Source organism: Brienomyrus brachyistius, unplaced genomic scaffold, assembly GCF_023856365.1.
Source record: "Brienomyrus brachyistius isolate T26 unplaced genomic scaffold, BBRACH_0.4 scaffold350, whole genome shotgun sequence".
Classification (NCBI taxonomy): domain Eukaryota; kingdom Metazoa; phylum Chordata; class Actinopteri; order Osteoglossiformes; family Mormyridae; genus Brienomyrus; species Brienomyrus brachyistius.
The window spans coordinates 98,866-126,808 of NW_026042625.1; the positions used below are offsets into that span (position 1 = coordinate 98,866).

A 27,943-nucleotide genomic window follows, 5' to 3' on the forward strand; every position below is an offset into this window, starting at 1 on the left:
TAGTGCACTCACAATTTAAATCTGTCGCCGTAACGCGTGCGCCGTCTCGCTTCAGTAATTGTTTTAAGGGGTTTTATACTGTGCAAGGCACAGAAGAAGGCCACAAGCAGCATGCGCATGCATTAAATGTGTGTGTCACTCATCTAGCGTCGGCAACCGCCTAGCTATATCTTTGGTTACCTCTAGTGGTCAGGCATAGAACTACCACTCCATTTCGAAATTGTGCCTCTAGTGGCCAGGCATAGAACTACCACTCAATTTCGATATTGCGCCTCTAGTGGCCAGGCATAGAACTACCACTCCATTTTGATTTTGCGCCCCCGGTGGTCAGGCATAGAACTACCACTCCATTTCGATATTGCGCCCCCGGTGGTCAGGCATAGAACTACCACTCCAGTTCGAAATTGCGCCTCTAGTGGTCAGGCATATAACTACCACTCCATTTCGAAATCGCGCCTCTAGTGGTCAGGCATAGAACTACCACTCCATTTCGAAATTGGGCTTCTAGTGGTCAGGCATAGAACTACCACTCAATTTTGAAATTGCGCTTCTAGTGGCAAGCCATAGAAGTACTACTCCATTTCGAAATCGCGCCTCTAGTGGTCAGGCATAGAACTACCACTCCATTTCGATATTGCGCCCCCGGTGGTCAGGCATAGAACTACCACTCCATTTCGAAATTGCGCTTCTAGTGGTCAGGCATAGAACTACCACTCAATTTTGAAATTGCGCTTCTAGTGACAAGCCATAGAACTACTACTCCATTTCGAAATCGCGCCTCTAGTGGTCAGGCATAGAACTACTATTCCATTTCGTAATCGTGCCTCTAGTGGTCAGGCATAGAACTACCACTCCATTTCGAAATTGCGCTCCCGGTGGTCAGGCATAGAACTACCACTCCATTTCGATATTGCGCCCCCGGTGGTCAGGCATAGAAGTACCACTCCATTTCGATATTGCGCCCCCGGTGGTCAGGCATAGAACTACCACTCCAGTTCGAAATTGCGCCTCCAGTGGTCAGGCATAGAACTACCACTCCATTTCAAAATCGCGCCTCCATTGGTCAGGCATAGAACTACAACTCCATTTCGATATTGCGCCCCCGGTGGTCAGGCATAGAACTACCACTCCATTTCGAAATTGCGCTTCTAGTGGTCAGGCATAGAACTACCACTCAATTTTGAAATTGCGCTTCTAGTGGCAAGCCATAGCAGTGCCACTCCATTGAAATTGCACCTCTAGTGGTCCGCCATAGTAGGTTAACAACATCTGAGTTGGGTCTCTGGTGGTCAACTGCGGTGATACAACACGCATAATTGGACACACAGGTTCTTGCCTGAAAGCAGGAATCAACTTCACGGACTAAATCAGTTTGATCACAATACATTAACATCCAATTAGGTTATTGTTGCATAACTAATTGATGTTTACAATTGAATAAGAAACACAATTCATTTGGTTTGATTCCCGTTTAACCTTTTTGATTTATTTTAGGTTTTATTTCACCTTATGCTTTCATTCATTCCCTCTCCCCCAACAAGGGGACTTGCATAGAAGTTCAACCACTATTAACAACAGTAAACCAGTTACGTACACAATCCCATCAGGAAGTCGTTTGGATGTGATCAGTTGAGCCCTTCGGGTGCTGGGTGCTTACCATTCGCTCTCTGTTGGTTGAGCTTGTCTGTGGCTCTGCTGTCACTGCTTGTGATCGTACAGTTTGTCAGAACCGAAGGGGAGTTCTCAGCAATTGGATGCCCAAAAGCGTGTCAGCCCGGCTACACCCACTGACTCATTACGGGCAAGGCTGACAGGTACCTCAGGCGGTCATTACAACTTTTGAGCAGGACTTCGTTTAGGGTGAGTTCTGAGAACGGCCCTAGCTTGGACTCTCACTAGGGTGGGTGATACCTGAAGGCAATTTTGCCAGCCGATAAGCTGAGCTCCACCTGGGTTGTCTCAGTTGTGCATACAGAATACGCCCTTCCAAGTTAACATTGCTGGGGATCGGGGGAGTGGAAGCCGGACTCAGGCTTGCTTGGCTGGGAGAATGATTCCTGGTCTTAGAGGAATGTTTAATGAGGAGAGGTTAGCTGAGCTGAATCTGTTTAGCCTCGAGCAAAGGAGACTAAGGGGGGACATAATCCAGGTGTTAAATCTGGTCATTGCATTACATTTTTTTTGTATCCACTCCTTTATTTCGTGTTTATTGTTTGTTAGGTGTAATGTCTGTCTTATGTTAGTTATATCCATCCATCCATTTTCCAAACTGCTTATCCTACTGGGTCGCGGGTGGTCCGGAACCTATCCCGGAATGTGGAATGGGCACGAGGCAGGGAACAATCCAGGATGGGGGGCAGCCCATCACAGGGCACACTCACACACAAATCGTGATTATATTATTGCACTATACTATATAAATAAAAAGTAAACTTAATACCAGTTGTGGTAATAAAGTGCACAGAGAGTAAGAGAGAGTAGGGTTTCACATAAACGTATGTTCATTAGCATTTAGTATTCTGATGGCTTTGGGGTTAGAAGCTCTTATTAAATCTGGTTGTTCTGCAATGCATACTGCGGTAACGTTTACCAGAGGGCAGAAGTTCAAACATCTCATGTGCTGGGTGCGTGGGATCTTTTTTAAATATAATTATGCATATGTAGAACTAGGGATATGATCCTGTTAAGTATGATAGTTCTGTCTCATTATTGCAGGATCGACATCCATAGTAACTGTGGTGATCTATCCATTTGTGTGCATGTCTGTGTGTGTGTGTGCGAGCGGGTATACCTATCCTACCCCATAGCGTGATAAATACCTGTTTTTTTTTTCCCTTATGGGGACCACGAAACTGAAAACCAGGAAAACTCTATTTTATAAAAATCTGTGACTGCTGTGGAAAAACTAAAAATGCAAAACCTCTTTTATTTTGCTTGGTTACTTATGGTTATGGTTAGGGCAGGGTGGGGGTTAAGATTGTCATAGTTAGCGTTAGCATTTATCCAATAGAAGTCAATGAGCGGGCCCCATAAGGATAGGTATACCCTATGTGTGTGCATGTGTGTGTTTGTCCCATATTGCCTGGGCTTCAGGATACCTCATAACCCGGAACTTCATCAGAAGTAGTTAGAAAATGGATGAATGGATGGATGGATGGATGGATGGATGGATGGATGGATGGATGGACAGATCAATAAAAGTACAGAACATCCATTTTACAAAGAACCATCAACACTAAATGCATGCACTGGTCATGCTCCTGGAAATTAAACTTTTCTGAAAAGCAGCATGTTCATAAATTAGCTGCTGTTATACCTTGGGGGAACAAATGCAGATGAAATTGTAAAACAAACTGCAGTGGCAAAACAGTTCTGGCTGCCTGTGCTGCCCTGCCTGCCCGCCCTCCTGCCCATTACGTCCTGCCTGTGCCACCCTCCTGCCTGCCCTCCTGCCTGTTTACGTCTTTCCTGTGTGCCCTGCTGCCAGTTATTCTGTATTTACATCCGGACTTAACTAATTGAACCATATAAACCATATAAATCAGGACTTTGTTAACCTGACTTCTGCCCTGTGGAGGATGGGCTCCCCCTTTCACTCTGGTTCCTCCAAAGGTTTCTTACTATGACTGAGTTTATCCTTGCCAATGTCGCTTTCTAATTTTTCAGGCTAGATCTTGCTCACTGGGACAATTGGGCAGGGACAAAGTAAAGTGCTTTGAGACAATGTAAGGCTATGAAAATGTACTATACAAAATAAAGTGAATTGACTTGAGTAATGTGGCACAAAGCAACCCTTCTTTGCCACAGGAAATGTCTGGTGCAATTTCTTTTTTAATTGTACATGTCAATTGCATAATACCCTAAACTAATTCATTATTATTTCTATTATTATCATCATCATCAGTATTTCATTAGTATTCCATGGTATTTAGATTTTTCAGGAATCAGTGTGTGTACTGTATACTTTTTAATTTATTTGCACTATGTGTAGTGTCTCTGCAGCTGTATATACTTGCTGCATTATGCACAAGAACTTCCCTCAGGCATCAGTATAGTTAATCAAATGTAATATTTCTTGCTTGTTTATTAAGTTGTTTTAGGTATTTTGTGTGTTCCACTTAATTTAGTGTAATTAGTCCTAGTTGACTCAGGTTTAGTTAGATTTTTCCTTCTGTTGTTCCTCTGCATCATGCTACTGTCATAAAATTTCAATGTCTTACCTAACTTAAGAGTTTTGTGCATTGTGTTTTGGAGAGAAAGAAATCATTACTTTTTTTCTTTAGATTCATCCACTGATTCTATCACCTATGACACATTCCCCCTGAATATTTGTTTGTTTATTTATGTATTTGCTTGGGGGATGGAATTAACAAACAGAAATAACTGAATGAATCAGGGTAGTGAAAAACATTTATAAACTTATCATTTTGGTATTGGTACGATCCTGTTCTGGTTAGTTAGCCGAGGGAGTAAATCATCCGGAGTTTCATCTCTCAATCTCCTCCTACACCCACTCAGCATCACAGTATGGACTCCCCAATGCAACTGATCTGCACGTATTTGTACTCTGGGAGGAAATTGAAGCCCCCATAGGAAAAACTCAAAGCCTACAGACATATGCACAAAACCAGGGGACATGCTCAGTTCTGCAGGCCTGGAAGTGTGAGAGAAGGCTATTTATTGAGTTTCCCCTCTGCCCCTGGTAAAGATGAAACATGCACAAGTCATTAAACACACATATACTTACATGAAAGTCTGACTGATACTGGAGCTTCCAGTGCCCGTAAACCAGGTACTGGGGTACTCCATTTCCTTCTTGATAATTAGCGCCATTGAAAAAAAAAACGGTGCCTTTCCTAATATTAACTGACTCTCAGACAAATGTACTGCTTGAAGACCCTGCCACTATTCGCATTTTCCAGCAGGAGTCACAAATCTTCATTGCATTCAGTTTATTCTCAGATGAGCTCATGCATGTTTCTATGTGCATCTTTACACTTAAACAAATACAGCTAACCTCTGTTGTTATATTCCATATATATTTGTCGTGACTGGCCTTTTTTCTCAAATGATGGATTTCTGAAACTAAAACTGACAGTATTCTAAAATATTTATATTGCCACATCATCGACACATGTTCTAATATGACATAGCATTCCCCTGGACCATAGTGCGACTTAGAGACAAGATATAACATGCCCTTCACGGTAAAACACTAGATAGGTGCAACACTTAATGTCAACGTTGTCAATGTCAATGTTGACTTAATGTCAACGTTAAATTCATGGATTCGCAAATTAAGTAACACGGTTACAGTACAAAAACGAGCAGAGCTGTGTATGGCATGACTATCTCGCGGCGGCGACAAAATATGCTTATCCTTCTAATTATTCAGAAGAAAATATATTTGCAAGCACAGCCGTTCACGGCTTCCGTACAAAAAGCTGTCACTACGCTACAGGAAGAATACACGACCAATATAGGATTTACACAAGTCTGCTTCTTTTGTTTTATTTAGTAACAACTTTCACAAAAATTGACAGCAATACTGCTAAAAGTGCAGATCTGTTGCCAAATTAAATAAACAAAGAAATTAATCATAAAAATATTCAAAGTATATACAGCCAGGGGCGCCGCTAGCAATTTTGGGCCCTATGACAAAATATGAGGTTGGGCCCCCCTACCACACCCATTCAGATCTCTGGGGGCCCCTAAAGGGCGTGGGCCCTTAGAATTGTCCCAACTTTCCCCCCCTTAGCGGCGCCCCTGTATACAGCTAACCATTTCCAATCGAAAAGTACATACAAGTCTCCAATATAAGTTATACAATGGAGCGCAGATAAAACTTTTAAATAGTAATTAACCAAACTATATAAAGAATACAAGTTTGAATACAGGTAATTTGTATAAATTTTACTGTGTTCAGACTGAAAAATCAGCACCAGCCTTACACACATTGCAGTTCTGCTTTTTTCTTCTTTTAGCATAATTACCCGTTTCACGTTCACGAGGCAGAAGATCCCTGCAAATGTGAAAATTCACAAGTAACAGGCACCATTAACCTCAAGCCATAACAGTCTGCTAGCCTGAACAATAGCAAACTCTATGTATTACCAATTATTACGCAGGTTGTCACTTTATCAAATCATGACTGTTACTAAGAAGTGGGAGTGAAACGCGTGTCACGAGATCTCGCGATATTACAACATGACGAGATTTCTCGTTGGAGCGAAAAGCCGTTTCACGAATGCGCTGCAAATGAGCTGCTGTAAATATGTCGGCATCTGACTAAATTACTATAGTAGATACCCCAGACACTTTTGAATCTTTTGTGTGTCAGCATTTCGGGTGCCCGGCGGAAAATATAAATGGCGAAAGGGAGACAGACAAAACACGAACCATCTGTAAGGACTGTAGAAAGCTAATGCCGCACACAGCGGCTAATGCTACTACTAACTACTATGCAAAGCCATTTGCAGCACCATCATAGCTCTTTATTTAAATTCACTGCACCGGTGAAGAAAACATTTTTTAAAAAATGTTATGTTTATTATTGGGTGCTTTCCACTTCATGCACCCACATACAGCGCTAGCTTAAAGCAATGCATTCTGGTCCTGACGCAATGCATCATGGTTATATTTTTTATCGCCCGTTGCATTACGTCACCATGTCACATGGTACCAAAACTCCGCGAGAGCAAGACACATCAGGCAGCACCTCTTAGCAGGCTGCACAGGCTGGATCCGCCTCCATTACGACACAACTTTGCCCTTATTGGCTTAAGATTTTAGTTACATACATGACGTTTGTATATCTGCTATTTCTCCCGAGAAGCAGGTAAAGCGGTAACTGCTTTTCAATTAATTTACTTGGTAAAATTAAATTTAAATAAATGATATGAATATTGTAATAGTACTCGTGAGCTTTGTTTGTTGTTAGTTACTATAATGTTGCGCTGCTTTATTTGTTTAATCGTCTTGTCTGTGAAGACATTCAAGTTAATCAAATAAGAACTGCACTGTACACTGTACATGACCATAAAAACTTTGAATCCTTGAAATAAATGTTTTTGATCTTTTCCTTGGCAGTTATCTTTTTACACAGGGCCTCTATGTACACAATAGTTATTTTTTTCACGACTAACAGTATGGATCAGGAGTTGGTTATTGTAAAAGAAGTAATGTGCATGCAGGTGATATTTGTATAGATTTATATTTACCCCTAGGTGATAAGTTTGACAGTCATTTCTTTTACCGTTTGGCCTCTCGGTTGAACATAATAGTGGCGCGAGCAGCTCCACTTGGTTTTTTAAAAATACTCAGCCATGAACTTTTGGTGAACTCAGGTGAATCCCTTCCTTCAGTAGTAAACCTTGGTAGTTTCAGCCGTTTACACATTGTCTCACTAAAAGGTTGATAATATATTTGTCCTTTTACATAGTGATAAAATATACGCGATAAAAATGTGAATATTCATAGATTCAGGACTAACAAAGTAGCTAACAGAAACTCAGACTAACAAAAGGTGCAAATACATACTCAGTTGGTTCCATTGTGTTGATTACATTATAATGTTTACATTGTAATGATTATATCATGGATATTTGGCATACTTTTTATAAAATCGTAATTCTTATATTCTGCGTTATATAGTGCTAAATAATATTCCATAGATGGATGGACTTTATTAATCCCCGTGGGGAAATTGTGTTTTTTATGTCTCCCTCAACTTACTCTTTGTGGAGTAAGTTGTCCGCGAAGTGCAGCTACCTGTTGGGGCGCCCAGGGAGCTGGGGGTTAAGGGCCTTGCTCAAGGACCCACAGACGTGCTGAGGCTGGGTTAGTTTCAACTGGTGACCTCATTACAGGCACAAGGACTGACCCCTGCCCCCCAACTGTGTATGAGTAGCATTTATGCTGTTTCTTGAGTGTGAGCTAGTACATAAACCAGCTAGTGCTCACCATTGCAAAAATACTCTAGCTTTCTGTCATACACATTTTTTTATTTTCTTACATTGTCCGTTTTTGTTCATAGTCTGTAATATTCTGAATAACGACAATGTAGAGGAAAAACAGATTAAATTCTCCTTGTTTGTAATTTCCCCATGTAATCCACTGCCTTGTGGTAAGAGGTGCAAAAGTCAGACGCGTTGAATGATGAGGATACGATATTGAGTTTAGTTCTTGAGAGGATTTATTCATATGATATTTTAACACACAGTACTTTGAACTGGTTTGTTTGGCGCAAAAGGGCCGATATGCAGACACCATCACACATGGCAAATACGGTCAATGACTGTTTCACTTTGCACCTTCAGCCCTGAGCCGCGTAATCTCAGCACCTTTAATAACAACCATTGCTGCCTCCTACAGGTGGGAATACACTTAGACAATAGTAAATATCACTAAGGCAGGCAAGTACCTCTCGTTTCAAGTGTTGCAATACTATATAACATTATATTATAAACAATAAATACGAATAAATAAAAACATTAAACAAATAAACATAATCAATAATATTCATGAATAATTATGCTTAATATACAAATAAAAGAATAGCTCCTGCAGATGATTTCAGATAACTACTGGAACAATGAGTTCTGGAGGGGAGCAAGCTCTGTTACATGCTATAGAAATGTTGATCTGATTCCTTTCATTATCAGATTGTTACCACTGTTAAAAACCACAGATATTGTATTCTGATTGTATGCATTTCCTTATTAGGGCATGTCAGTTACTTCTGTTAAAAAATCCGTTTATTCTGACGTCGTAAATTTCCTGATCAGAGTTTACCCTCTTTAAAGTGATGGAGGTCCACTTGTGCCAAAGATACATCGATATGCATATGAGATTTCGTTTGTGCCAAAAATATGTAAATAGCACACAGTCCATGTCGACTGAGCATGTGACAAAGAATTTTTCTGTGACAATTCTATTTTGTCAATGAGTTTGTCTGTGGAGCCCCTGAAGGGACCTAATGGTGTCCGCTAATTAGATACCCAGAAATAAACTGTGTGGCTCCTGCCCAAGCATTGCTGCCCAAACAGCAGCTTCCTCCTTATGCCACCGAGGGAGGAGTAGCCAGTGGTTCCCCTGCCCCTTCCCCTCTCCCCCCTGCAGACGAGGATCATAACCATTCAGCACCCGACTCTACCTCCTTCTCGGTGAAGAAGTGCCGTGGCGAAACGCTCAGGCAGCAGGACGAGGTAGCAGAAATTCTTGCCCCTATGTTGGTATGTCCAAATCCTCAAGGGGGAGATAAGGTTTGCTCATCTGACACTGTAGATGAAGGAGTTGAACATAAGAACATAAGAACTATACAAACGAGACGAGGCCATTCGGCCCATCAAGCTCGCTTGGGGAGAACTAAACTAATAGCTCAGAGTCGTTAAAATCTTATCTAGCTCTGATTTAAAGGAACCCAAGGATTCAGCTTGCACTACATTATCAGGAAGACTATTCCATACTCTACACGCTGCGTAAAGAAGTGCTTCCTTAAATCCAGCTTGAAATGTTCTCCCGCTAATTTCCACCTATGGCCACGAGTTCGTGTATTTAAACTAATGCTGAAGTAACTATTTGGTTGAACAGCATCCAAACCTGTTAGAATCTTATATACCTGGATCATGTCCCCCCTCAATCTCCTTTGCTTGAGACTGAACAGATTTAGCTCAAGTAACCGTTCCTCGTATGACATTCCTCTAAGACCAGGAATCATTTTTGTGGCCCTACGCTGCACCTTTTCTAAGGCCACAATGTCCTTTTTAAGATATGGTGACCAAACCTGCACACAATATTCTAGGTGAGGTCTCACCAAGGAATTGTATAATCTTAGCATTACCTCCCTTGACTTAAACTCCACACACCTGGAGATATACCCCAACATCCTATTGGCCTTTTTTATTGCTTCCCCACACTGGCGAGAATGGGACATGGAAGCATCAACATACACACCAAGGTCTTTCTCATGATCAGCTACCTTTATTTCAGTGACACCCATGAAATACCTGTACTTTATATTTCTGCTCCCTAGATGGAGTACCTTATATTTATCGACGTTAAATTTCATCTGCCAGGTATCGGCCCAGTCACTAATTAAATCAAGATCCCGCTGTAGCTGCTGAGCCACTAATTCAGTATCTGCTACACCACCCACCTTGGTGTCATCTGCAAATTTCACCAGTTTACTGTATATATTGGTATCCATATCATTTATGTAAATTAGGAACAATAGTGGTCCTAAAATCGAACCCTGCGGTACCCCACTATGAACGCAAGCCCACTGTGAGTTGAAGGACATTGCCAGTGACCTGCTGGACCCCAGGCAGAACAGGCCTCACCATGCGACAGCCCTTCAGAGACTGGTCCTCCTGCGCATGGACTGGGGCATGATGCATCAGTTTAAACAGGAGCCTGGTAAATCCTGCGAGTGCTACACCAAGCGACTGATGGCAGCATTCTCCAACTACAGTGGGATGGACTCCACAACGGACCGAGAGTGTATGTGATGTAAAATACACTAAGATAGGTAAAAACTCTTTTGTGGACTAAGTAAAACAAACATTTTATGTTCTAGTTTTCTTAAAACTACTGAAACAAATAATTGGCTACACTGCAGTTCCGCTGTTTTGTTTGGCACCCCTGCATGTCGTGCATTGTGTGGAAAAAACCTGAAGGCTGAGGAATGTTACGTAACACAGCTAGAATGTAAAAACTCTCTCTGGTGTAATTCACTGCATAAAACCAATGGTGTTAAGTGTGATGTCTTCTTCATAACACTCCCTGATGTTTGTGTCCGTGACCATGAGATAGGGTGGGCTGCTTTTCTTCCTTCCTTTGACTAGTATTCCTCCTAAATTGTTCATCTGTATTTGCTGCATTGGTACTTGATGTGCGTGTGCCTTGTGTCACGATCGCCATTTAACGGGAGCGGCGGACGGGCAGGAAACAGGCAAGGCAGGCAGGATACGGGGATTTATTAGGAACACGGGGTGCAGGAAACATCTCACGCAGACGGACTTCAATGACGGACACTGAACTCTAGTAAGACATGAACTCAAATAGACAGGACTGATTGAAAATAATCGGACACAGCTGGGTACGATCAGGGAAGCACACGTGGATAATCAGGGGGCGTGGCACACACGGTGGTCAGACTGTCCGGGACCTCCTCGGGGACTAGGGCAGGAAAGTCTGGAGCTGGGTCAGGGACAGGAGTGGGGCCAGGAACAAGAGCCCCAGGGGGCACAGTCATTTGAGGCGGAGGGAGCGCCTCGGGCGTGGGCTCTGGGGCCGCAGGGGGCAGCGGAGGCGGCTGCTCAGGAGCTACGGGCAAAGCAGGCGGCGGCTGCTCGGGCTCTGGGGCCGCAGGGGGCAGCGGAGGCGGCTGCTCGGGCTGCGCAGGAGCTATGGGCGACGAAGGCAACTGCTCAGACGCTGTAGCAGGAACCCAGGACTTTATGCTCAGCCCACTGCTGTTAACTCCGATGACTCACAACTGAGCAGCAATGCACATTTCGAATTCCATCATCAACATCAGGCAGATGACAAGACTGTTGTGGGTCTCATCAATAAAAACGGTGACTCAGCATACAAAGAGGAAGTGTGATGACTATCGGACTGCTGCAGAGCCAACAACCTGTCTCTGAATGTTGACCAAAGAGATGGTTGTTGACGTTAGAAGAACACAAAACACAGAGTGACCACTCTCTGCTGCACATCGATGGCTCATCTGTGGAGATCGTAGAGAGTACCAGATTCCTTGTTGTCCATCTGGCGGAGAATCTCACCAGGTCCTTCAACATCAGCTCCATAGTAAGGAAAGCACAGCAGCACCTCTACTCTCCACGGAAGCTCAGAAAAGCCCATCTCCCATCCCATTCTCACACTCTATTGGGGAACTGTTGAAAGCACCCTGAGCAGCTGCATCTCGGTCTGCTTTGAGAACTGTGTCGCCTCAGATCACAAGTCCCTACAACAGATAGTATGACCAGGTGAGAAAATCATTGGGAGTATCGTGTTAGAGAAATATGTACTTTTTTTATCATCATTTTGCTAGACGCTTAGAAACAACACCCTGCCGCAGCTTGATCTTAATTGAGCAATAACACGTCTCAAGAACTGTCGCTTGAATATTTCCACCCCATATATGGTGACAAACAATGTTCACTGTCAGTTGCATATCCTGTTTGTGTACCTCAATAAAAGACACTGCGAGGGGAGTTACTCTTTCGAAGTTGGCTGAGTTCGACTGAGAGGCTGACACCTCGAGGTCAGGACCGGGCTTCCCTTTGTAAGGAAAAGTGGTAAAAATGTCCCAAGGTTCTTGGTTGATCTATTTGAATGCAGACAATGTTAGGAATTTATGATCATGGGGGAAGCCAGGGAGAGAATGGGGGTTCCAGTTGGCACCACTATGGTGATAAGGATAAGATAAGGTGATAAGAATTGAATTACAATGATCATAAAAGTCTCCACCCTGTCCTGTCCCGTCCCTGTCTCAGGATCCTCACACTCCAGGGGGTCACTCTTTATATGTAAATTCACTCACAACACCTACACACAACACCTTGGTGGGGAGGGCCTTTTTGGGTATAAGGGGGGTGAAGAAACTGTCTTCAATTTGTATCTGAGCTGCCTTTCAGTACCCGGTGTGTCTCTACACTGTATTACATTGTATTATTTTTGCTGTTCAATAAACCATCATTTTGCTGAAACTGCGGAGACTCTGCAAGTGGATTCCCTACACCTTGCAGCAAGTAAAACGTCATCACAGCTGTCTGTGTTGGTCTGTGTTCAGAGACTGGTTTGTTTCCAGCGCATCTTCAGAAGAAGATAACCCTAACATATCTCTCCCCTCCATCACAGATATTCACACCACACACTGCATCCGCAAAGCCACCACCATTGTGATGACCCCACCCACCCCTCACATTATCGTTTCACCCTCCTGCCTTCTGGAAATAGGTCCCGGAGCATTCGGGCCTTCACAGCCAGACTCAAACAGCTTTATCCCCCATGCCGTCAGACTACTGAACTCTCAGGGACTAATCTGATACCACACACACATACACTCATTAACACACTTATTATTTAACTACTATTTTTTATCTTATTGTCGCCATGTTTACAGTTACTTTTATTTATTTTTATTGCTACCTCATTGGACAACCAAACTGCGCCTTCTCAGTACTGGGTTTACTGTGCTGTTTGTGCTCGTTGGTGTCAGTTGTCCTCTCTTTTTGCACTGTCCTGCAATGTTTGCACAGTTTTTGCTCATTATGCACCATACAGTATGTTGCTAGGTTGGTATGTGTTAGTCTTCTGTTAATTTAAGTAGCACCTTGGTCCGAGGGAAACAGTTTCTTTTGTAACTGTACTATACTCAACTGTGTAAAGTTAAAAATAACATTAAAGACCTACTTGACTTTTACTGACAGGTGCTAAAGTGAAATTACTTGCTTCTGGGAAAGAACTCCAGCTGAAATTCTGTACAACAATTATGGGAGACATATGGGAAGGACGCGGTGTCAGACCTGCCCCAGTGGGACGAATGTGGTTTTCCTAGTAACAGCAGCTTCAGTCCCAATCAGATAAGCCAGATGCATCTGAAATTAGAGGAACGGGATCAGACTGGTTGCTCAGGGACTAATGTGGTAGAACTAAAACAGAGACAAATTGGACGGTGTTTCAATTGTGGGAAAATGAGACAAAGCAGGCAGAGGAGATGCGGGTGGCAAAGAAGCATGAGATAAGGAATGCAGAGAATGTGGATGAGGGTGAGACTCCTGTGAAAACTGTGTATTGAAAATTAGGGCCATAGTATTGTCATCCATCCTGTTCAGGGTATGGAAATACACTGAGGGTAAATGGCCTAATGCAGGAAGTGTCTTAATCCTAAACATCCAGCTGATTCAGGCTGTGGGGGGACAGTGTAGTACTGCACTCTTCTGGCTGGGACCTTGAATAAATGAATGAATGTTACATTTATACAGCCCTTTTCTAAGATACACAAAGAGCTTTACAGAAGCACTGGGGAGCCACTTCAACCCAAACGTGAGGCAGCAGGAGAGGGGGCCCAGGCAGAGAGAACAGCCAACAAGACGGGTGCTTCCACAGACAGGACGGGGGCCCCGGCAGACCAACGCTGACGACTCCTGGGACCAAGTCAACAGAGCAGCTGTCGTCATTGTGACTCACCCTCATACATCCATCCATTGTCTAAACCGCTTATGCTACTGGGTCGCGGGGGGTCCAGAGCCTATCCTGGAAGGATCTGTGCTACGAGGCAGGGAACAACCCAGGACGGGGGGGCAGCTCATTGCAAGGCACATTCACACACCATTCACACACACATGCACTCCTACGGCCAATTTAGCAAGAGAGAACATGCAAACTCCCACACATGTGACCCAGGCGGAGACTCGAACCTGAGTCCCAGTGGTGGGAGGTAACAGTGCTAATCACTGCACCACCAAGCAGCCCCACCCTCATACATGATTTCTGATTCTTGATTTTAATCCCCTTTTCTGTTTTTGGCAACATATAAAGTGCTGTGAATGTCACTGTCAGATTGTCATATCATCCTCCAGTTGTCCCTTGTCACCCTGGATGCACATTGAGTGTTTGCTAAATATTTTATCTGTGTAGTGTTCCTGATTTTTTCCTGTGTTTTAATTTGCAATTCTCAAATTTCATGACTGGCATCCGTGGGGACGATTAATTAAACCTGTTAACTCTGCACTCAATTTCAAACTGTGGTAACATGTGTACATATTTTTGTCTGATCTTTTCACCACCAGGTGGCGATATAGCAACTCCAGAGTTATTGATGGCGAGAACAAAAAAAAACACAGTAACACAGAGGTGTAGCTAAAAATTCTGGGCCCCTGACAGAATGTCACCTTGCGCCCTCTGTCGAATTTTACATTCTGTGAAAGAGATTTGTTGAGCCATCTTCCAATGTAATCCAATCCAGCTCTTTATTTGAAAAGCACTTTAAACAACCTTATGGACCAAAGTGCTGCACAAAGGAATAAATAAAAACATTCACACACTTAAAAACGAAGTAAAAGAAAATTTAATAAAAACCAAAACATTCAATGTGAGTAAAAGGCCATTAATAAAAATTTAAAAAAATCTATTAATTAATAAGAAAAGGCTAAGATTAAAATAAGATTTACTATTAAAATTAACATCTCACAATGTGTCAAAGGTGGAAGGAGAAGAGATTAGAAGAGATTTAAAAACGGACAGAGGGGATTCCTCTCTATGTGAAAAGGCAAGTCATTCCACATTTAGGAGCTGCGACTGCAAAGGCTCGATCCCCTCTAAGCTCACGCTGAGTCTTAGGAACCGTCAGGAACAGCTGATCAGCTGACCTGAGAGAGCGGGTGGGGGTGTAAGGGTGAAGCAGCTCACACAGGTCAGATGGAGCAAGACCACTGAGGGCTTTAAAAGCAAATAACAGAATTTTAAAATGAATCCTAAAATGTACGGGCAGCCAGTGGAGTGAGGCTAAATGGGGGAGACATGCTCATATTTCCATGGTGCGGCAGCATTTTGAACCTTCTGGAGGTGAACAATAGTGGAGCCTCTAACCCCAACATAGAGGGCGTTACAGTGGTCCAAACTAGTAGTGACAAAAGAGTGGATTACTGTCTCAAAGTGCTGCCTAGAAAGAATTGGCTTTATTTTGGCCAACTGCCTCAATTGTAAAAAGCTTGACTTGACAACTAACCTTATCTGAGTGTCAAACTTAAGGTGGTGTCGACTTTAACCCCTAGGTGTGTGGATGACTGGTTTACAATATTGTTCCAAGGAACCTAAAATTACAGTGGAGGTCAGAGGAGTGGAGTTACCAAAAACCAACACTTCTGTCCATTACCTCCCCACTTCCTTGTTAGTTACAATATTTGTTCTGCATTACTGTACTGCTTTGGAGCCTTTGATATTAAGGTGAATAACACAGGTGAAAAATTAAGGTGAAAAAAGAGACAGATGCATTGACAGCAGTCGTGGCCACACTTTGGACTGGGAGTGTAAGAGCAAAGGAAACTGAATCCACTATGTTCTGTCCTGTAAATTTTTATTAAACACCACATGACACACATACGAGTCCTGTTTTAACTTTCAGGGCTGATGGTCTGCAGCCTGGCTTGTGTTCTACAGTGCAGCGCAGGTGCAGTCACTGTGCTGAGCCCGGCGTTATATTAATGACGCAGCCTTTCACACTGACCAGTGAGAAATAACCTTGAAAATGACTGTGCTCTTTGTGGTTCTCCTTTTTTCTTACCACCAAGCAAGAGACTAAACATATTTTCTACTTATCAGTTATCAGAAATCAGAAATGTCATGCAGTAATCAGAGGTTAGACAGCAAGAATGACTTTTGTATTTTTATCTTTTGTCAATCTTTTATCCAGCGACTACTAAGTCTCATCGGGTCTGGAGAGGGTGGGACCTGTCCCAGGAAGCACAGAGCACAGGCCTGCATGGGATGCCATTCCACACAAGCAAAAACAATTAAGATGGTCAGATTTGCCTCACTGTGTGATTTTGACTGAAAGATGAACTAAGCACAGTCTTGTGTGTATAAAATGCGTAGATTCATTTAACTTTAACAATGAGATTCAGCAACATGACCTTATAGTGTTAATGATCGGTATCTTACTGGTATTAACTGAATTATGCAAAATTCTACATTATTCTATATTATTGCACCCAAATTGTTCATACTGACTAAATGTAATTACTGACATCCTGGACATACTGCTTTTTAGGTTTGAATTTAAAATGTTAGTAGACAAATTCATGCTGTCAATAACATCTCACTTGCTCACCCACTTTTAGATAAAAATACCCTTTGTGGTTTTTCTAGTGAAGCAGTGGGCCTGAGCTGAGGACCTGATGGTTGTGTGGTTTTCGCTCACTGAGAAGAGAGACACAAACACCCTGCTCTCAGTCGGTCAGTCTTCCTGTAAAATGCAGAGGTGAGACTGCTAGTGGAAAATTACTGACTGCAGCGTCAACAACACATATAAACAGCAGCACAAACAAAATGTTCCACAAATGCAGGACATCTGTATGCTTACAGCACACATCAGACACGCTGACCCTCAGCACTGAGCTCCTCCAGGCTCTGTGCTCTCCCTCTTCTCTTCAATTTCTACACAAATCACTGCTGCTCCAGTGAAGATCCTGAATTTTGCAGGTGATACTACTGTGTTTGCCATCATAACTGAAGGTGATGAGTCTGCCTACAGACTGGAAGTCGTACAGCTGACCATCCAGTTCTGAACTCACATTATCCCAAATGTCCACATGCTTAGACTCCTCTCATCATCAGGGAGGAGCGTCCCTTGGCACTGTAGAGTAGATGGATGAGAGCAGGCTGATAACAAGGCTGTCATCAATTTTATGTGACACCTCTCACCCCCCCAGCAGACTATGGAGGCCCGTAAGGGCAGCTCCTTCAGTAAGAGACTCAGACACCCGGCGTGTGACAGAACGGTACCGCAGGTCATTGGGCCCCACAGCAGTCAGGCTTTATAATCTGCACTCTGCTCATTGAACTTTTTCCCCTGTTCACTGTCTTCTGATACAGTTTCTATCTGCTGCTGATCTGCAATATTGTTCCTCCTTATTCACTGATGTGCAGTGTTGCATTGAGCCAGTGCATTATGCCCTGTGTGGCAGCTTCCTTTGGGAGGCTAATATCTGGCACATGAGCAATAATGTTACATGCAATAGGATTGTGTATAAGTTAAGGATTGGTGTATAAGTTAATTTTAATATTCCTATAATATTCCTCTGTATGTAATATATTCTTATTTTTTGTTTCTATTATTACCCTATATTTATATATACATCCATTTATTTTACATTCATAATGATGTTGTTTGTGTTTTGTGCCCCACTGCTCTTGTAACAAGCCTCAGTCTTGACTCTCCCTTTTAAGGTCTTGGCCTTAAATCACACTCGATATAGGTGGTGTCGTCCCCATCACCCTGACCAGGATACATGCTGTAAGATTAATGGATGGTGTTTATCTGTGTGATGAAAAAGAATGTGAATAAAACAAAAAATGTACCCATTATAAATGGGAGCCCTAGGATGTGTGGTGGTTAGAGATGTGGACTGATGAGAATTTTGCTTTTCTAAAGTTCTGTTGTGAAAACTGTACATTTCCGTTCCATGTACAGTAGTGATATGTAGCAATCATGTGCTCCAGTCAAATGTCCAGCTGCATGAATAATAATGGTGGCTTGTTTGGATAAAATAACTTAGGCTGAATACTTGAAAGCGTGACCTGGGTGAGGTAGAGAGGAAACAGGGTCTTACAAGAAGCAGATATTGTTCTGTCTGTGTGGTTTTTACTCTTTGCAAAGTGAGTCCAGCACAGTGCAGTCAGGGTCAGTCTTCCTGAGCTGCATCTAACCAGTGGAAACATCTGCAGCACTGCAGAGAAGCACTCAGCAGACAAACAAACCCAAACAGCTTACAGCTGTATGTCACTTTTGGACAGAGGTGGACAAAGTACACAACTTCACTACTTGAGTTAAGTATAGATACTCCTCGTCAAATAATACTCAAAGTTTTTCAGTTAATTTTTTACTTCAGTTAAAGTACTGGAGTATTTGCATCTAAAAATACTTAAGTATTCAAAAGTACATTATGTTTTAAATGCAAGACATTTTTCAGAACCTAATGACTCCTGAACACCCACTGAATACACTGACTGGCTTGTACATCTTGTAGAATAAAAAGCTTGTGGAATATGATACAATGACTATAGAAACACAACTGACATAACAAAAGTACAGCCATTGTCATTTTCATCTTATTTAACACCCCCCACCCCACTCACACAAAAGAGCATGGTAGTGTTCTTACAGAGCCGTAGCAGTGTGTGTGTGTGCATGTGTGCATGTGTGTTTGTGTGTGTGTGTGTCTATGTGTGTGTGTGTTTGTGTGTCTGTGTATGTTTGTGTGTGTGTCTATGGGTGTGTATGTTTGTGAGCCAAGTAACAAGACAGGGAGCAAGAAACAAAACTCCTCTTTCTTAATTATCCACATCGTTATTAACGACACAGGTATATATACAGGTACATATACAGGTACATGTATATACTCAAAAATACATCCAGAACACACAATTAAATGAAAAACGTAATTTAAGAACACTTGAAATTTTCATTCAGTTTCTTTCATCTGTTTAATATAATCGATCAGTCCCTGTGCGTTTGCCCCCAAACCATTCAGCATGGTACACAAGGGAGACAAGTAAGCATGTGTGACATCAAAGAACTGATTGCAGCAACTCAGCCTTTCCACAACATTAAAGCCGCTTATTCCCCCCCATGCCATGAAGAAATAATCTCTGTGGCTCCCCTCTCCCCCTCCCTCAGCCCCCAGTCTGGCTTGAACATTTGCACTTCCAGTAAAAATGGCGCCCCAAAACACACTGACACCAAACTCAGCACCGGTGCTCCGTAAAATCCCGTGATTCAGTCTCAGAAGCACTGGCTCCCCTGCCCTCCTCTGAACATTATTAAAGCTACACCCTGAACACTCTGTGTGACTGACATGAATGAGAAGCATCTTTATTCATAATCTCTGTAGCGGAGGTCAGAATACAGAGTGTCATTATTCCCGTCTTTCTTCTGTCTCCTGGGTTTTGGCTTCTTAAGGTTCAGGGCAGCGAATTCAGTGTGTCCTCGTCATGGCACTGTGGAGACAAAGATGGCAGAATTGGATGGATCAAATCGGTTTGCTATTACCTATTTTCACAAATAGCACTTAAAATGCTGATCCCAGGATGGAAATCAGTCTGAGGTTCATTTGTTTTACTGACGATTTGTAATTTGAAATATTTATTACATACTTGCTTGCGTGACCATTCCACTTTTGATATATCACTGTTCTTTTCATCTGTTTAAAATATATAACACATCAATATATTATTTAATTTCGCACGGTATCATACCGTGGTCAGATAACATTCCGAATTTTCAAGCAATCAACATCCTTTTTGTCTCAAAAATGAAAGTAAAAATGACTTCTGTCAATTTAAGTGTGCATGTTTGGATACGTGTCATTTGTTCTCATATATCATATATAATAAAATTGCTATAAAGGAGATCTTGGTAATAAAAGTTATTGAGATGCAACTTATTGCAACATGTATATTTCAATAGATTTTGCAAAATATGAAAGATATAATACAAAAATGTAAATCTTACAGTACAAAAAGGTTTATATAAATAAGGTGAGATTTAATAATGGATTTTAAAACTGTATTACCTGCAAGAGTGGTTTTAATATGAAAATGTTATCTATCATAAAACAATTTTATATTTCTATAATTTGTTAAAATCTACATTTTGTCCTTCTGAGTGCATAAAGCCGGGCAGCGTACCTGCACAGTGTGTACAGGTCAGTTTACATCTTATACAAAGGAGAGCAACGTTCAGAATAATGCTGCAAGATAAAACTATCAGCAAGCCAGAGTGAAGAGGATCCAGCAGCTTCTGAAAGCCTGTAACAAAGAGATAGATTTCAGCATAATGATATAGAGACACATTCCCATTTGCTTACATTACATTAGTTAAGATCAAATCGATAACACATTACAGCAGTTGTTTTGTAAATAGTCCATTTTTTAACATGAACTTCTAGTATTTTGTATTTTAACAATTTATATTAATATTTGAAATAATTATTAAATTAGGCTCCGGACCCCCCGCGACCCAATAGGATAAGCGGTTTGGAAAATGGATGGATGGATGGATATTAATATTTGAAATAATTATTAAATTAGGCTCCGGACCCCCCGCGACCCAATAGGATAAGCGGTTTGGAAAATGGATGGATGGATGGATAATTATTAAATTAACATCTGTGTAATTTAATTTAAGCACTTAAATTAGAAAATTCATTACATTAAAAAAAGAAATAAATGTCTTAATAGCAGAATAAGCTAATTAAACTTTGAAGCAGATATACTCTCCACACTGGGTGCTACCATCTATATCCAGCTGTGTGCCGTTCCCAAACAGCATCTCCCCCACTGGGTGTTACCATCTATATCCAGCTATGTGCCGTTCCCAAACAGCATCTCCCCACACATGGCCACAGCGCAGTAGTAAGTCCCAGCATCGGAGAGGCTGAGGTTCCCCTTGGGGAGGCTGTAGACGCAGCTCCGTGTAGGAGATCCAGCCTCAGGGCTCTTCTCACACTCATCACTGCTGTTTCCAGGGCTGTAAATGACTCCAGGAAGGGATTCTCCTGATCCATGTCTGAACCAGTAAACACTGTGTTCTCCTGCACAGCTCCCAGTCTCTATCGTACACTGCAGGCTCACAGAGTCTCCTGGCTGCAATGTGTCAGACACAGGCTGCTGTACCACAGTCCTGCTGTTGGAGTCTTTACCTGAAAAGCAAAATAGTCATGATGACAGCCCTTTGAGAATAACAATGGAAAATACAGATCCTCAAAAATTGTTCTTACAGAACTGAATCGATGTTTCTTCTAGCCATCCAAGAAATCAGTAACTTCTTGAGAACAGCTGACATTCTTCTCTCTTTTTATTGTATTACTGCGTATTAGTATATATCAGGTAACACTATACATTAACTGCACCTACATAATACCTAAATAAAAATTATATGATAATAACAAACATTATAATCATATAATGTCTTGTATTAATGTATGAAGGTAGATGAATATAAGTAATTTCAATTCAAAGAAATGAAGTGTGTAAAGTGTACTTTATATTTTCATGATTTTCGTGACTTTACATTTGGTTTATGTTGCCCCTTTCCACAGGAAGGTATTTATTGTTTTTGCATATTTAGCTCTTGATGTGTTTTGGTATTTTTGAGCATTTTGCTGTAGTACCTGCATAATTTAATTCAAGAGCCGAAGAGCTGTTTGCCCATTACTAGTTTGTCTATCTTTTAACATTAAAGAAAAAGTATACATAGTAAAAGGAATTACTTGGTTTCGTAGTTCCTCCTATTTATTTTCTTATGCACACAAAAGTAAGTTTGTCCGTTCAACCATAGCACTACAGCGAAAAGCAAAACGTCATGGCAAATACAATTATGCTTTATTCCAATACACATGCTAATTTTTCATTTATTATTACATTTATTCAGCATAATATCTTCAAAGGTTTCATGATTTAATTTGCAATCTTCTGGCCTGAAATCTTTTCCTGCTACACTGAAGACTCTCTCAGCGGTGTGCAGAGAAAGCTGCAGCCAAAGGGTTGGCATCCTCTGATAAACATGGTTGGTTCAGGTATCGGTGACATTATGTGAACCTTTCATGGCAGGAATAGGGACTAGTTTGACTTTTGATGCAGGAAAAGTGTTTGGGACTGTTAGGTTGAAGAAACAGTTGTTAATCATTTCTGTATGATCAGCAATGAGTGTAAATATATATGTATACGTTTTTTCTTATCTTCTAGCCACATACTCTTAGCTATTGTACTCTAAGTAGGTGGTTAACAGCTGCCTACTTAGATAAGAATCTCACTTCCCTCTCTTGCGCCCCCCATTGACTATAAATAAAGAAGACAAGGGGAACCCCCTTTGTAACACATTCTGCTGTAGTTTGCATTGCAGAGAGTGTGGGTACCCTTGCATGTAAAACTGTAACCTGTGTGTGTCTCATAAATGTGGAGTTGGGGTGGGAAACGCCGGGCGCTTTCCCCAACATAGAATTTGGTCCTTCGAGCCGGATCCGAGGAACCCCGAAGACGTCTCCAGTACGCCGAGAGAAGCGACACCGAAGTCTGTCGACAGCCACTCGAAGTCGGGTGCAAGAAAGACCTGTGATGTGAATTCGTCATCAGGCCGGTGGTTAGAACTGCGCTCGACGTCTGGTGATGTCTGAAGGACCTCGGTGACGGATCAGAGAGCACACTATACAGGTGAGAGATATGGCACCTAAGGTGAGTAGGTGGCCAAGTGAGAGATACGGCACCTAAATAAGTAGGTGGCCAAGACATGCATGTGGTTGAGGTTAGCCGAAATTAACCGGGAGAGAAAGTAGGCGTTGTTGGAAATATTACAGTGTTGTATGTGGATGTGTTTTTATAGGTTTTAGATTAACCTACACGATCCACCCTAAAAGCAACAACATACTGGTGACTGAAGGATCAAGGACGGTTTCATCCCTGAAAACTAACACCGCTGCTCTAATAGGGAGCAGTAGAAGGCCGTGTTAGTGTCCTCCTGAGGTCTCATGCCAGAGACTTGCTTTTTAGGATTTTTTTATTTTTTGTAGTTATCCATTAAAAGGTAACAATGGGGAAGAATCAAAGTAAACAAATGGAACTAGAGGGAGGATGAGAGTTTATGGAAGGATATAAGCCAGGATCAGGACAAATAAGTAGTCAGAGATGGAGGAAAAAAACATGGGTTTGAAGGAAAAACTCCACACTCCAGATATATTAAAATTACAGGAAACTTAAAACGGGAGATGTTACAGACTACCAATAAGAAAGAAGGTAAAAGACAGAAAAAAAGAATATGTTTTTTCTGATGCATGGTTAGAACAGAGTAATTAAGAGATAATAAAAGACAGCAAAAAAAGGGAAATAAGGAGAAAAAATTACAGGCGACTTTAATTACACTAGATGAGGAGACGGCAACAAAATCTTCTGCCGCTCCAGTTCCCTTACTGCCCCCACAAATTCCAATGATTGCGCCTGCACCAGTTCCAGCTGTAAATAGACGACAAATAGGAGGAGGGGAATCATCTCGAATGATGACCCGAGGGTCTAACCCTTCTCTGTATCCGTTAAAGGATCTGGAGACAAGTAAAGTACGCTGGCATCCAAAAATGACACAGAACAGGAAGACTGGGAGAATGATTTGGTGTGTCCACTCGTAGAAGTGGCAAATCCAAATCGAGGCCCAAATAATGCAGGACCCGAAACTATGTTAGTATATAGACCCTGGACCGCTGAGGATAGAACAGCGGCTTTAAAAGGAATACCCCCGGTTGAAGAAGGGGTACCCGAGTTTTGGACTGCCATCCTAGAATTACAAAGTAGTTTTCATTTGAACGGCAGGAAATGTATAGATGTCTCAGACAGTTGTTACCCATAAATGGGGACGTGTAGCGGGAGACTTCACAGGACATGGTAATAATGATGAAGTCTTAGCACATGACTCGCAGGAACTCATACAAGCATTACGAGACTTGCGAAACAGGGTAGAGAGCAGCCTTCGTAAGACGCGCAGACTATGGACGAATAGCGCAATGTAAACAAAAAGATGGAGAGGAACCTGAGGATTTTATGGATAGAATGAGAGTTGTATTTAGAGGAAACTCAGGGATCCCATTTGATGAAGAGGCAGTAGGAGTGTACCAACAACAGCTAAAACGAGCTTTTGTCGCAGGCCTAAAGCCCGAATTGCGAAAATATCTTGACAAACATTGGGTACATCAGAATACTGGTTCAGTCCAACAAGCACTATAATATGCTCAACACGCGCAGAAAGCGCAGAAACAGGAAAAGACAGACACAATATTCAGCGCCTCAGAAGTAGTAGCGCTAGTGCAAATGAATCCTCCGGGGGAGGGGAGGATTCAGAGGAAGGTCAAGAGGGCCGAGGAAGGGGGAGAGGTGTTTTCAGAAACAATTACAGGAATTCGTCTCAGCAAGATAACATTTGCTGGACATGCAGGAAACCTGGACACTTAGCTAGGAATTGTAGAGTAGGGAAACAACCATATAACCCAAACTCCATTGAAAACAATGATCAATGACCCCCCTCGGAGGCCCCTGTTACCGACACCATCCGAGGCAAAACAGAGGTGATTTTAAGAAAGGAACGGAGGTCACTTTACAAGACCTTTTAGATAAGGAAATAGATTTACAAAGCAGTGTGTCAGTTATTAGCAGAAAGGCAGTGGGAAACCTTGCCAAGTCGGAAGTTAGTCATAAACGGCAAAGTATATGAATGTCTGTGTGACACTGGAGCATGTAGGACTGTCCTAACCTCCAGTCCTCCCGGAGTCACATATTCTTCATCAGTCATAAATATAAAAACGGCAGGAGGTCAGACAGACAGACATCAGTTAACAAACCAGTTGCAGTAAAAGATAAGGAAACTGGACTTGAATGTCAAGCACAGGTGTTAATAAGCCCTTCTTGTCCTGTTAACTTGTTAGGCCGAGACCTTATGGTACAAAGGGGCATTAGCGTGGTTGCCACAGCCACTGGCATGAAAGCAATCGTAAATGAAGAAGCTTATGTTGTGCAAGGAACCACAACACCACAATATTACTGGTCTCTGGACCTAGGGGGAACTGCACAGACACGAGAATATTGCGGAAAACTAGAGAAAAGCAGTCCCCTAGACAGGCCCAGTTCATGCCTGACGATGCCTTACACGTCACTATGTGGTACAAAGACACCCTTGGACCAGATTATGTCTATGACAAAACGTTTCATGCCCTCCAAGACACTTGTATTACCTTACAACATATGTATGTTAACCCCACCACTGGGTTTTCAGCAGCCTCAGTCATTTTATCTAACAAGCAACAGGCTGTATTTAGAGAGAGAACACCACACGTATCTCTTTCAAAACCACCCCAGATGCAGTGGAGAGATGTAGAGATGTTCTTACGAGATTCTATGCACAGTTACAATGACTACCAACCCGTATCTGGCTCCTGTTGGAGCTATGATGAGAAACACAATGTGTGGCGGTTTCCTTTGGGATGGAGAGTTCAAACCACTCCCACCACACACTTAAAGGACCCAACCTGACAAATTTTTTCAACCCTGGAGAGGGATCATGTCCAGATCTAGATCGCCTCCCAGAAGGGTTGTGGTCGTCCTCCCCCCACTGATGTAGGGCTGGTAAAGGGGTTTCCACCTTACAAAGTAATTGTGAAATCAGAACACCGTCCGGTAGTTAGGCAATACCCATTAAAACCTGAAGCAGAAAAAGGTATAGCCCCTGTAGTGCAAGACATGTTAGCATCAGGAATATTGCGAGAGGCTCCTGAAGCCACTTGCAACACTCCTATCTTTCCAGTCCAGAAGGGACATACAGGGAAATGGCGCATGGTGCAGGATTTAAGACCGGTTAATAACATAGTGCAACATGCAGCACCAGACGTGCCTAACCCACACTTATTGCTCAACTCATTGACTCCTGATAAAAGCTACTTCTCAGTAGTGGATCTTAGTAATGCATTTTTCTCAGTACCATTGCACCCTGATTCTCAACATTTATTTGGATTTACCTATAAAGGGAAAAAAATATACATATACTAGACTCCCTCAGGGATTTTCTGAAAGTCCACATGTATATACCATGGCCCTTAGATACTCTATGAGTACCTGTGAAATACCATCACATAGTCAGGTATTACTATACGTGGATGATCTTAATAGCAGCAGATTCAGACAACATTGCAAAGAAACTACCCTAACTGTGCTTCAGCATTTATACAATACTGGACATAAGCTTCTAAACAGAAGTTGCAGTATTGCAAAAAGACAGTTGTCTATTTAGGGCATAACCTTTCACAAAAAGGTCGCTCGCTGCTAGAGATAAGGAAACCAGCTATACAGGAAGCACCTAAACCACAGACTAAACAACAGATGATGTCCTTTTTAGGGCTCTGCAATTATTGTAGAGAATGGTTACCAGATTATGCTTTCTAGTTCAACCTTTGCAAATTTAATATACGGGAAGGAGATGACTCTAAAGGACAAATACAATGGACTGAGGACGGAGAAAATGCTTTTACAAATTTAAAAAGAATGTTGCAAACCAATGTGACCCTTGCTCTACCAGATTATCAACAACCATTCACCCTATGTGTAGATGCTAATCAAGGTTATATGAAAGCAGTATTAACACAGCCATTCGGAGCAAAAGAGAGACCGTTAGCATTCTATTCAAAACGATTAGATGCAGTAGCAGCTGGCTTTCCACAGTGTTAACAGGCATGTGCAGCTGCTGCAGAAGCAGTAAAGGATCAGCAGAATTGGTACTTTGTCACCCCCTCATACTTAAAGTTCCTCATTCTGTGTCTCTAATCTTGTTGGCAGACACCGCTTCCATTCTTAACACATACAAGACATCTTACCTTAGTGTCACTTTTGCTCTCACAACCTAACATTGAACTTCAGCGGTGTGGCCTATTGAACCCTAGCACGCTCCTCCCACCGCAGAGGATGGGGAGCCACATTCTTGGCAAAGCAACAATAGAAGAACAAACAAAACCAAGAGCAGATATTCTGCAAACTTTTATACCAGGATCAGAAGTTGTTTATGTAGATGGCTCAGCATCAAAAAATGATATGGAAAAAATAAAGTTGGGTATGCTGTAGTTACATCTACGAAGTGTTAGAAGCCAATGCACTCCCTTCTACTTGTTCAGCACAAGCGGCTGAACTCTATGCTGTGATCAGGGCATGTGAAACTGTTCAAGAACAAGTCACTTTACTATCTACACTGATAGTCAATATGTGTTTGCAGCTGTCCATCACCATGCAAGAGTCTGGAAAAATAGAGGTTTTAGAACATCACAGGGCACATCTCTTACTCATACAAATTTGCTACTTAGATTATTGACGTTGTGCATTTACCGACTCACTTTGCACTGTGCAAATGCAAAGCACACCAGACTGATGACTCTGCAGAAACCGCAGGAAATAGTTTTGCAGATAAAACCGCCAAAGAAGCGGCACTGAAACAACCTACCTTATCAGTGGCAGACATTCTTTTATAGATAGCGATGTGCTATGTGATGCACAGATTCATGCTCCTAAAATAGAAGTACAAAGTTGGATCAAAAGAGGAGCAATACAACGAGAGAAAGTTTACTATATGAATGACAAGCCATCCTACCAAAAAATTTATACAAAACAGCTGCTTTGGTGAGCCATGGAAATACTC

At 42.1% G+C, this 27,943-nt stretch overlaps 1 gene segment (V, D, J or C); it reads right to left on the reverse strand.

Moving 5' to 3' along the window:
- Positions 1-21,071: 21,071 nt before the first annotated feature.
- On the reverse strand, positions 21,072-27,590 carry LOC125728612 (Ig kappa chain V region K29-213-like). The segment is given in 2 exon segments: positions 21,072-21,431; positions 27,492-27,590. Coding segments are annotated over 2 exon segments (384 nt in total).
- Positions 27,591-27,943: the final 353 nt, after the last annotated feature.